The 12,446-nt window shown below is 35.5% G+C and overlaps 1 protein-coding gene across 1 annotated transcript in view; it reads right to left on the bottom strand.

Moving 5' to 3' along the window:
• The window catches only part of Myo5a (myosin VA), a 216,094-nt gene that overhangs the window by 63,148 nt on the left and 140,500 nt on the right, over window positions 1-12,446 (bottom strand). The window contains exons 21-24 of the mRNA XM_026391361.2: window positions 10,520-10,759; window positions 8,949-9,197; window positions 7,060-7,153; window positions 3,002-3,150 (exon numbers count right to left, since the gene is read on the bottom strand). Of these exons, the coding sequence (XP_026247146.2) occupies window positions 3,002-3,150; window positions 7,060-7,153; window positions 8,949-9,197; window positions 10,520-10,759 (732 nt within the window). The remainder of the gene's footprint in view (window positions 1-3,001; window positions 3,151-7,059; window positions 7,154-8,948; window positions 9,198-10,519; window positions 10,760-12,446) is intronic.

Here is a 12,446-nt window from a genome sequence, read left to right on the forward strand (position 1 = left end):
GTAAGAATCCTAGCTATGCCACTTACTTGTCCCTATCAAACTTCTTGAGGCCTCAGTTTCATCACTAGGATGAAAGAGCTAATATTATCATCTGTTTGGTAGGATTTATGTAAGGATGAAATACGAGTGTGCAAGTAGAGTTCAACAAGTGCCTGGCTCATAACAAGCATTCAATTAATGTTAACTGCTACTGCTGTAACTGTTGAAAAAATCTTCAATAATTCAACAACTTCCTTGTAGTGACCTTTGGGTTTCCAAGTTTTTAGGATTCTGTTCCCCTGTTCATTGTGTATTCAATTACAAGGACAATGCACTTGACTTAATTATCATGTTCTTTGAAGAGTCACATCTTGCTTCTCTTGCTACTTATCTATCATTTCTCCTGTAGTAACTTTTCCCCCCCAGAAACTGTTTTATTATGATTGTTGACATGATTTCCTCCTTACTTGGAATTTATTTATCTTTACTTCATAATTCTGGATTCCCTTGACTCATTTTACTTTTATTGTTAGCTTGAAACTCTTCAGCCCTGGATCAGTCTTTTCTACATTGCCTCTGCTCCCATAATACCTGGAAAATTGAATGTTTTTGGAGAAAAAAAATCTACAACACTTCTTATACTAGCTAGGTCAACAATTCTATGTCCTGGCAATCAGTGACAGTTAACTCACCAGTGTTCTTTGGTGTGTACATCACATAGATTACAGAAAGCCTTTCGGGCAGTCTTATAAATTCCCTTCCCTCCATCCACTTGAGGAGTCTATTTACTACAAAATGATTCATTATCTCTGGATTGCAGACTGAGAACACCATTTGCAAACAGTGTCAATGAACTATTAGCCAAGACCCATTTGTTAGCTATGTAAACATTAAAATATTTAATATTGCCATTAATATTTTAGTTGTCCTGAATTTTAAAGTCAAATTTTTATTCTTTGCAATTCTTGGCAGATACTCTCTGCACTTCTACAATCTTGATTATATATCTGGAGCTAGGAAATGGTACCTAATGAACAGCTGAGTAGGAAGCAAAGAACCTTTGATCTTCTTCCATATGACTTTTTCTTTTTCCTTTCTCTGACCATTTTGTGACCCAGAAGGAATGAGAGTGAGTCACAGGCATTCAGTGAAGAGAATTAAGGGCCAAAAATAAGAAATCAAGACTCTAAGCTAATCTTGGAGCACTGCCGGGAGCAGAATGGACAGCAGGCAGAGATTTGCTTAGCAGGAAGAAGTAGCTGTGTTAAGTCGCTGGAGGATGGCTATTACTGGAGGGACTTTTCTAGAGAGATGACTACCCTGTTGATTAAACAGACTCATAACCTCAAGATATCTCTAGAATATGTTCAGTGATTATGTATATGGCACACATTTCTCTCATTTTATTTTCTCTGACTCACAAGGTATATACTGTTAATGAATCTGAGAAAGTCTATAGAAAAAAAATCTGTTTAACTTGGTTGATTATTTGACCTCAGAATCATTTCTTTTCCAATGCTGCTTATTAACATTTCAAATAGGTAGTGGTCTCAGAAATGCCCGGTAGAATACAAAGCTTAGCTCTAACAATAACTGAAACAAAGGTTAACCATAAGTGTTGGCATGGTTACCCAGTAACTAAATACAAATACACCAAAGAATTGAACTCTGGGGAACATCAACACTGAAGGAGAGAAAAAAGGGCTCTAGAAAATCTAAGAATCAGAATATGACAGAAGAATTCTTTCAGTGGGGCCAAATGAAGTGTGGAAATGAAGACAAGACTCTTTAGACATATTATGGTGACCTGCTCCTACTTCTAATGTCTCTTTGCAAATATAAATCATGGTAGATCAGTGAGGTTTGAAATAACAGTCCAATGTAAGATTTATATTAGCTTTTATGCCTCTTTTAGACTAGATCTCATCTGCAAGGTTATTAGAACATTTCTTTTGTGTTATATCAATATCATCTCTTTTATTTTGACTTATTTTTAAATTTTTTTTAGTTGTAGATGGACACATATCTTTATTTACTTATTTTTATGTGGTGCTGAGGATTGAATCCAGTGCTTCACATGTCTCTACCACTGAGCTATAGCCCCAGCCCTTATTTTGACTTTTTAGACATCACATTTTAAAGAACTCTGTCAAGCAGATCCAGGCGGAAATAAAATTTGAAGCAAATCTCCTACTGTACACATAGAAAATTACTTTTCTTTCTATAACAGATTTTTAAGCATTTCTGGTCATTGGTACGATCAGGTTGCCTTTAAGGCAGATGCTGGCTGGTGTACACCTGTAATCCCAGTAAGGAGGCTGAGGCAGGAGGATCTCAAGTCTGAGGCCAGTCTCAGCAACTTAGAAGGCTCTAAGCAACTTAGTGAGACCCTGTCTCAAAAATAAAATAAAAAAGGGTTGGGAATGTAGCTCAGTGGCAAAGCCCCCCTGGGTTCCATCCCCAGTACAATTAAAAAAAAATAGATATCTGTTTCCTGATAGCAGGGTAAATATTATAGGAAGAGTGGAGAACTATTGTAAATACAAAAAGTATATACTGGCAAATGCAGAAGAGTCCTTGAAATAGATAAGATAATTTGTTACAAATAGAGGGGCATTTTGCTTTTGTAGGAATTTACCTTGGAAATTACAATAAAACCAGTGGAGGGAATAATTACATAAATATTTGCTTTATATGCAAGTTTTCCATTAAACTATTCAATCTATAAAAAAAAATCCTGCTATTTTGACTTTCTGGTATTCTTTAGTCTAATCTTTAAAGTGTTTGACTAAACTGAGGTACTTAATGAATAAAGTTGAATGATTTCTGGGATTTACTTTATAATAATGTAACCACTGAATGGGGCTGGGAAAGGGTAGAAGAGGAAGCAGAAATGTGTTGACCATTTTGGAACCGGGGAATGGGTTTGTGGAGTATATGGAGGTTCATTCTACTATTCTATTTACTTTTGTATGTGTTTAAAATTTTTCATCTCAAAGAAAAGCAAAAGTGTTGGACTCACCACCATGAGGGTCATCTCTTCCTTGAGGTCATCATATCTTTCTTCTAGGCGACTGAACTCATTCAGAAGGTTCTGGTATCTCAGCCTTTCATCATTAAGCTCAAGTTCCAGTTGTTTTGTTTCTTCTACTAGCTTCTTCTCCATAGTTTCTAAAAGAAAGGGATATGCATGCCAGAGACGGCTCCATAGAAACTGAATGTAACAGGTACACTGATTCCAGTTATCAGCATAGGATCTTACTTTTAGCACCACTGTGATCTTCAAAAGAGTATCTAGTGAATGTAAGGCAAGAAAAAGCATGACCCAAAAATGAAATGATTTTTTCTTAATAATGACATCAATCATCTATTGAACTCTTCCATTTACTATAGTCTTAGATCTACTAGTTTATTCACTAGTCACCACACATTCTTGATAAACTTCAACTAGGTAAGCTCTAGTAAGTACATGTATTTTTTCATTCCAATGGTATTCCATTTTAGGAAATTTGTAAAATTATTTTGTCCAAATTAATGTATTCTTTCAAAAAATTAAAGCTATTTCTCTAGGGAATGGCAACTTTGAATGGATCTGGCTCTCCTATTCTGGAGTGTCTGTCTGCTTAACTCAGTCCCAGGGTTCTAGCCTAAAATTTTCCACCAAACTCCCCTGCTGTTGTATTGTTACTGTTTCTAATCAGATAAAATGCTCAGGTGTGGTCATCTGTGTTATTTACTTCTTGGCCATCTCCCATATGTGGCTTCGGGAACCCTGACTTTCCCATTTATCCACCCACCCTGACTTCTGTGTTGGTAGTTTGCATTTGGCTAGGAGACTTGAGATTATAGATCCTGCTGTAGACAAAACAAAACTTTAAAAAGCCTCATATCTTGGCCATATATTTTAACTAAATAACCAACCAAGTATTTTTATAAAATTAAGTGTCGCACTACTATGCTCATTTTATCCTCGTATTTTGTGGGCAAATTTTAAGATGCCCTATCTGCTTTTATTGCTTCAACATTTCTTTCTCCATCAGCTCCATCAGGCAAGAGCTGAAAATGTCTTGTTACACTGCTTTCCTTGTGCTTAACGTAGTGCTTCCTAGGATAGGGCTTTCATGATTTTTTTTTTTTAATATTTATTTTATTTTAGTTTTCGGCGGACACAACATCTTTGTTTTTATGTGGTGCTGAGGATCGAACCCGGGCGAGGACACTACCGCTTGAGCCACATCCCCAGCCCGGGCTTTCATGATTTATAAAAGAATGGATGAAGGAATTTCTGTTCTCTGAAACATTCTATAAATAGCTTTTTGTGTGTGTATGTATGTAGTGTTGGGGATTGAACCCAGAGCCTTGTGCATGAAAGACAAGCACTCTACTGACTGAGCTATATCCCCAGCCCCAATAAATTGCCTTTTATTTTCACCAGTTTGCAAAAACTGTTTCAGGCTAAATTCTCCCTAGACAAATCCAGTGTTATTTCTTTATTCTAACACCTTAATTTCAAAATAGAGTTTTATATTTTTCCAAAAGTATTCTCATCATTTTTGGTCTTTCCATTGCATTCTATATCCCAGAAACCTCCTTCCCATGATGTTAGGAACTCTGTTTTCTCTTTTTCCTTTTGATTTCTTTTTTGGTTTCTTTTCTTGAACTTATGACTTAGTTATGTTCACTAATTCCAGGTTTTCTTCTCTTTCCTCAACATCATATCCATTGATTGGGAGGGAAGGGGTGGTATGGAGAAAACAGAGAGACCTCTTACCACCAGTCTTAATGGAAACTTTCATACTCATTGCTCATTTTCTCTCTAATGTTTTAATCTGGATTTGCTTGAGTTCCTAGTCGACACCCCAAACTCAATTCCTCTGATGGATTAAGAGATATTTTGATAGCTGATAAAGCATTACTTCAGGATTGTCCATGAGGTGTTTTCAGAGGATATCAGTATGTGAACTGCTGGACCAAGTGGGAAAGATCTGCCCCCAATGTGGGCAGGCACCATCCAACACACTGGGGGCTTAGTATGAAAAAGATAGAAGAGCAACTCTTACTCCTTCTTCCACAGACAAGATACTGTTTTTCTCTTGCCCATCAGAACTCTGGGTCTCTGGCTTTTGAATTCTGGGACTTGCACAAGCAGTCACCTGGGCTTTCAGGCCTTCTGACTCAGACTGAGAGTTAGTTACACCATCAGCTTCCATGGTCTTAAGGCCTTCAGACTTGGCCTGAGTCATGCTGCCAGCTTCTCTGGTACTCCAACTTGCAAATTGTGGGACTTCTTATCTTCTGTAATCATGTGAGTCAATTCCCTTAGTGAATCCCCTCTAGGATATTTACAGCTATCATTGGATCTACTTCTTTGTAGAATATTTATAACAGTCTAACAACTAATCTCATTAATTTGCCTCACACACAGGTACTTTTTCTTTAATTTCATCATTACTAATAAGATACCATTATTGTCTGGGTATCTCATGTTAAAACTTTAGGACATTTTGTCTTTTTTGAATACCTCATCAAAAATTATAATGTTCTAGTGACTATTTTTCATATGATATAGTCTCATTCCAACCTGTCTTTTCTCTTCCACTAATTATTATTGTTTAATATAAATGGAGATACTTTATAAATCACCACTATTTTAATTATACCACGAACAGCAAATAGAATAAATGTCCATATCTAAAAAAATTGAATATTTTATTTTTAGTTTGGTAGCAAAAAGTGGTTGATCTTAGGAGAATAATATTCCTTGGTTTAGCAAAAAATAAATAAGAAATAAGCAAGATCCAGAAAGATATCTGTCATGCTTTCTTCATTTGTGAAAACTAAATAAACTGATCTGATAGAAGAGAGTAGAATAGCGGTCACTAGATACTGGGAAGGATGGATAGTAGGGAGGAGGGACAAAAAGAAGTTAGATCATGAGTATCAAACAAAGGAAAGAAAGGAATTAGTTCTGGTATTTATTTATAGTATAGTAGGGTAACTATGGTCTATGGCAATTTATGATATATAAAATAAGCAGAAAAGAAGAATCTGAAGGTTTTCCACACATAGAAATGATAAACTACTTGAATAGATAGAAATGTTGGTTACTCTGACTTGATCATTATACATTATATACTTATATCAAATTATTGTATTTTACCCCATACAAATATACAATTATATCAATTTAAAAAAATAAAAATAAGTCAGGCATGGTGGTGCCCACCTATAATCTCAGTTAATTAGGTGGGAAACAAAGTGGGAGGCATGGGGACTGAAAACAAATTCCTTGCCTGTATGATTGTATCAAAATATACCCAACAACTATGTATAACTATAATTTACATATAAATACATCTATGTATATGTATATATAAATATATCTGTACATATATACCCATAAAGAGGATCAGAGAGCTGTGTTCCCCTAACACTATGTAAGGACACAGAGAGAAGGCACCATTATATAAACCAGGAAATGGGACATCACCAGACACTGAATATGCTATTACTTTAATCTTAGACTTCACAGCTTCCAGAAATGCAAAAAATAAATTCTAGTGTATATAAGCCAAAAAGGGGGGTGGAGGGTGGAGGTGAACCTTAGTAGTAGAGTGCATGCCTAACAGGCATGAAAGCCTGTTCAATTCCCAGTACTGTTAAAATAAAAATAAAAATAAATAAACCAATATACATAGAAACATACATCCCTTTATCTATCTATCTATCTATGATAGCTCAAGAATTCTTACAAAATCAATAATAATTCTATAAGTCATAACTGATAAATTACATACATAAAGCAAATTAACTTTTGAAAAAATCATATATAGCATTGACTGAATGAGTTCACACTGGTACACAGAGAAACCAGGCTTACAAGTTCAGCACTAAGTCAACCAAAATATCTGGGGCTCCTACAACTTCTAACTGTAAATTTACTGATGATAGCCTCAACTTTTTAAAATATTTAAGTGCTAAGTAATCTTGTAACTGGAAAAAATAACGTAATAACTTATAAGACTTTGGTGTGAGGTTGGTTGGTGTATATATAGTATGTTGAGCTTACATAAGCCTTACCTGTCATCTCCTTAGCCTGCTCCACAATAAGGTGATTAAGGGTCTCTTTTTCCTGCTTCAGCAAAGTATTTTCTTCTTTCAGATTTGATACCAGCTATAAAATGAAACAATAAACTGAGATGACTTCGATAGAGGAATCTCCATTACTAAGTCTAAAGACCACATAGAAGTCACTCCATGCTTTCACCATCCTTGTGCCTCATGTCTTTGACCTGTTACGTCTAGTCACCTGTCAAACTTGGCTCAATTACCCTCTCCAGACACTTTCTGGAAACCTCCTCCATTAGGTCTCTTCTCTGGGTTACTACAGAACCCTATATATGCCTCTTTATAGCCCTTATAAATGATTTACTTTTCTGTCTTCTCTAATAGATTAGATTCCTAGATGACAAGAATGGTGATAGTTGTTTTATGTTGTACCTTGAACATTTAGCAATTACTTGGTACCTAGCAAACATTTGTTCTCAAAGCAATATTACCATCTCATCTCAACATTGTGACACAAAGCTCGTGTATATTCATAATTAAAATGAACATATATTTTACCACATTAAAAAAAAAAAAAGCACTGACCCTTAACTTTCTTGTTTCTGGTTGGATAAAGATCCCCAGGAAGCAAAAATCAAAATCAAAGGTAACTTAGCAAAGTACATAATTTACATCCTTGGAATAAAATGTGTGCTTGTGATGAATGATATTTTAATCCTGTCTTCCTCAAAGTGAGAGCTATATTAATAAAGAGAAAGATGATGTACAAACCTTTCAACACACTAGGCTTAGTGACAGGAAAAGAAGGCTCTGTGATCATAGATCCTGGAGACCAGGAAAGTAGACAATAGCACTGTGTCATAGCCAAAGTCAGTTTAAAAAGTATCCCTTCTGGTAGACCAGTCTCCCCTCTGTACAAACATGGATTTAACATCCATTCCAGTAGAAAGGTCTAAATTCTCTGTGGGCTCTTAAGAGAAGCTGCTCTTAATCAGGGGTGTACAGACAATCCTGTAGTGCTTTCTCAAAATCTAGGTGCCCATCCCACATTTCCAAAGCTTGGGGAGGACAATTTTTTTTAAAAAAATATTTTTTAGTTGTATATGGACACATTACCTTTATTTATTTATTTTTATGTAGTGCTGAGGATTAAACCTAGTGCCTAACACATACCAGGCAAGTGCTCTACCACTGAGCCACAACCCCAGCCCTGGGGAGGACCATCTAAAAAAACTCTCCAGGAAGCTGGGCCTGGTGGTGCACATCTATAATCCCAACAACTCAGGCAGCTGTGGCAGGCTAAGCTTAAGGTCAGCCTAGGCATTTTAGCAAAACCCTGACTCAAAATATAAAATTTAAAAAGGAATGGAAATATAGTTCAGTGATGCAGCATCCTTGGGATTCAATTCCCAGTACTAAACTAAACAAAACAACCCCAATACAAACAAACAAACAAAAAAACTCTCCAGGAGATTCTGATACACTCCTGGTTAAGAACCAGCTGTAGTGTAACTTATGGACTTTTTATTCAGAGAATATTTTTCCAATGATGAAGCTGGCTATCACAGTGAAATATTTTCATTCTTTCCCTGTCATTATATTTATTCAAAAGGATCAAAGGTGGTGCCTACATCTACTCCTCTGAAAAGAAGACAATGAAATAAAAAGAAAGGAGAAATCTGAATCTGCTCATGTATACTATTCTATCAGACCGGAAAGGCAAGAACTTAGCTTAAAATAGGAAACCTTTTTCTTCCCACCAAGCTTAAATACTCTGAAGATTCAAACGAATCTGGAAAGCTTCTAGGGACTGAGGAGACTTAAAGGAAGAAAAGAAGTCCTAAACACTGCCCATTTTCTTTGGGTAAGGTATAGATTGAAATATGGATATTAATTCCTACCTGCTCAGTTTCTTGTTTATATCTATCTGCTCGTTCTTCAATGGTTTTTTTCTCTGACTGAGTTTGTTCCAGGTCTTTCCGGAGCTTGGCAATTTCTTCCTGCAGACTAAGAACTCGTCCAGTGGCAACCTTAGCTTCCTCCTCACTTAGCTGAAGACGTTCTAAGTCACTCCGTAATTTCTCAGTCTCAGAGTTGTATACTCCTTCCAGATTGGTCAGTTTTTCCATGAGGCATTTGTAGTCTTTATTCTTTAAACATACAAATAAGCAACAATAAGTAAATATATACTATTCATATGAATAACCAAATGTATTTCATGAAAAAATCATGCTTACTAATCACATCTGTGTTACATCATCACAGCACTGTTACAGTATATAATCAAATCTGTTAAACCGAATCATTTATAATACACCTTGTATTAAACTCACATTGAGATATATGGGCCAAGTCAAAATGACAGCACATTTCCTCTGTATTAAGAATAGACAGGGATATGGATGGCAATATGCTCAACATTTACAATAACACAACCAATATCTTCTCAGTGATACAAATAGAGGATAGCATAGCACAATTAATTCTGTTGTATGTGATATGCAACACAGATATGGTTTTTCATGATCATGAATTACATAGTAAATTCTTAATTTCATGATTTTTTTCTTGCAGGGGCGAGGGTTACCGGGATTAAACTAAGGGGCATTTGGCCACTGAGCCCATCCCCAGCCCTATTTTGTATATTTAGAGATAGGGTCACACTGAGTTGCTTAGCACCTCGCTTTTGCTGAGGCTGGCTTTGAACTCCCCATTCTCTTGCCTCAGCCTCCCAAGCCACTGGAATTATAGGTGAGTGCCACTACACCTGGCAATTTCATGATTCTTAATCCAGAAATAGGGGAATGTGTAACTTGATTTTGAAAACAGATCAGAATGCCACTAAAAACAATGAACCAGCTAAATGATGCATAAGGATGACAAAATGGATTAAAAATCACAAATTTCTTACAAATATCCATTTAGTACCTCAAAATTCTTTTGTCTTATTCAGAAAATCTTTCAAAAAATCTCATTTCATTCTGATCCTTGTTTTCTTTTGCTATTCTTATCATTTATATATTATTAATACCTTTATGTCACTTACATATGCTAAACTATTATTTAGTAACTATCGCTAAGCAATCAATTCTTTATCTCTGCAAATAGCCTGTAAACTCTTTATATGCATGGACACCTTTCTATTTTTTTTTGTCATTTCAGTGCTACAAGAATATTATACTGCATACAAATAAATGATATGGTGAAAGAATTCTATAAAGTACAATAGGACTTTTGATCATTAAAGGTCTGAAGTAGGTTAGGGTTAGGGTGTTCTCAAAAATAAATCCCTTCCTTGATCCTTAAATTGTAATCTAACATATGAGCTCATCATTATTTCTATGCTCATTATTGTCATTATTTTATTTTTTGGTAAGACTAAAGGGTAAATTAAGGGGAAACAATATTGAAAATAATCCCAATGGATTTCTTCAGGCATGCTCCAACATCAGGGCTCCTTTTAAAAACACACCTGCTCATCAACTTTGCGCTGCAGCTGCATAATCTTGTTCTCCATGCCAATGTGGAGCTTCTTATATCGTTCCACAGAGCGAGCCTCAATTTTGAGCTTCTTAAGCTCACGCTTAGCCATCATCCTCCTGAAGCAACACTGAAGATAGATTATGGCATGCATGCTCTTCTTGTAATGTGTTCTAGCCAGCCAGCCACGGACCCACTTCTGAATGATGACTGCTTTGTGTTCACGGAGTATCTGCAGAAAAGGGTAAAGATGAAGGAGGTAAGATCCTGGATTATACCACGGTTCAACTCTATCAATGAGAGGCTGACATGTCAAGCTGAGAATCAATACATTATCTAAAGAGAAAGACGAAAAAGTTGAATTAATAATGCATTATGTGGATTATTCATATCACAGAAATATGAAGGCACAACATTATCTTAACAAGTGATTTTATAGGCAAAAATTATATGTATGATTATAAGCAGAATATACCTTGGAAACTGTCAAATAAAAGGCATCAGATTACCAAAAGAAAAAGGGTCTAAAGAGAAAAATACATTGATGTGGCTGTGTCCCTGTAGTATGCTGTTTTTAAGTCCTTTGGGTATAATCTGAGGAAAGGAATAGCTAGGTCAAATGGTGGTTCCATTCCCAAATTTCCAAGGAATCTCCATACTGCTTTCCAAATTGGCTGCACCAATTTGCAGTCCCACCAGCAATGTATAAGTGTGTCTTCATAATAGCTGCCATTCTGACTGGAGTGAGATGATATCTTAGAGTAGTTTTCATTTGCATTTCTTTATATACAGAGATATGCATTACTTTATATATAGAGATATGCAAAATTGTGCTCCATATGTGTAATAAGAATTGTAATGCTTTCCACTGCTGTCGTGTATTTAAAAAAAATAAAATCAATGTCTATATTTCTATATTTAACTAAAAGATTTAAAAAAGAGAGAAAAATACATTATGTTTCTTATTGTGTATGTTTTCTGTTAATAGACAACCCCCATAAAACTCCCAGAACCAGACACTCTGTGAACTACATGCTATTAAACTAGAAAATCTCCCCACTACTCTTACTGTTGACATCATCTCACCTCACTGTGCATTAGGCCTGTGCATGAGGTCATGGGGGTATGGTCAGCAAGCTGTTAGTAGAGGCCAACATTTAGGGTGCTAAAAGTTCATAGGTGATTTGACTTTTTTTTCTCCAGAAAAAAGAAATTATGACACTCTTGTTTGTTACATTTGAGGAATACCATTCTATGTAGTTTCTAATTCCTATTTTAAATGAATAAGAAATCTGCTTGTGGGATTTAAATTTGGAAGGATGGGTTTAAAAAGAAAGTGAAAATTACAAAGATGTGAAGTAATCTTCCTTTTGATTTAATGTTTTTAAAAAATATTTTTAAAAAATATATAGCCCCTTAAATTTATACTCAACTTATATTCATGCCTTTTATGAGATTAATTTCTTGCCACTAAAGACCATTTAGCATAAACTATATAAATATTTTCTAGGAAAGATGGAGAAAATAAAATTTGAGTTTTAAGAAAAGATTGAACTAGAAAAACTTTGAGTTCCTTCTAAGTATATAATTTTATGAAATAACTCTTGTATGAAGTACATGATATTTAAATGTTACATATTTGAGCTGGATGCAGTGGTGCATACTCATAATCCCAGTGACTCAGAAGGCTAAGGCAGGGGGATCACAAGTTCAAGACTAGCCTCATCAACTTAGCAAGACCCTGTCTCGAAGTAAAATATACAAAGGGCTGGGGCTACAGCTCAGTAGTAGAGTGTGCCTGGGTTCAGTCCCACACTGTGGGAAAAAAAGTTATGTACTTGGTTAAGTACTTGTTAGTGATTCGTACAAATGAACATACTGTATCTCTTGTAAAATTTCTAAAATGTAAAAATCTCTGA

Source organism: Urocitellus parryii, chromosome 6 (genome assembly GCF_045843805.1).
Source record: "Urocitellus parryii isolate mUroPar1 chromosome 6, mUroPar1.hap1, whole genome shotgun sequence".
NCBI lineage: Eukaryota > Metazoa > Chordata > Mammalia > Rodentia > Sciuridae > Urocitellus > Urocitellus parryii.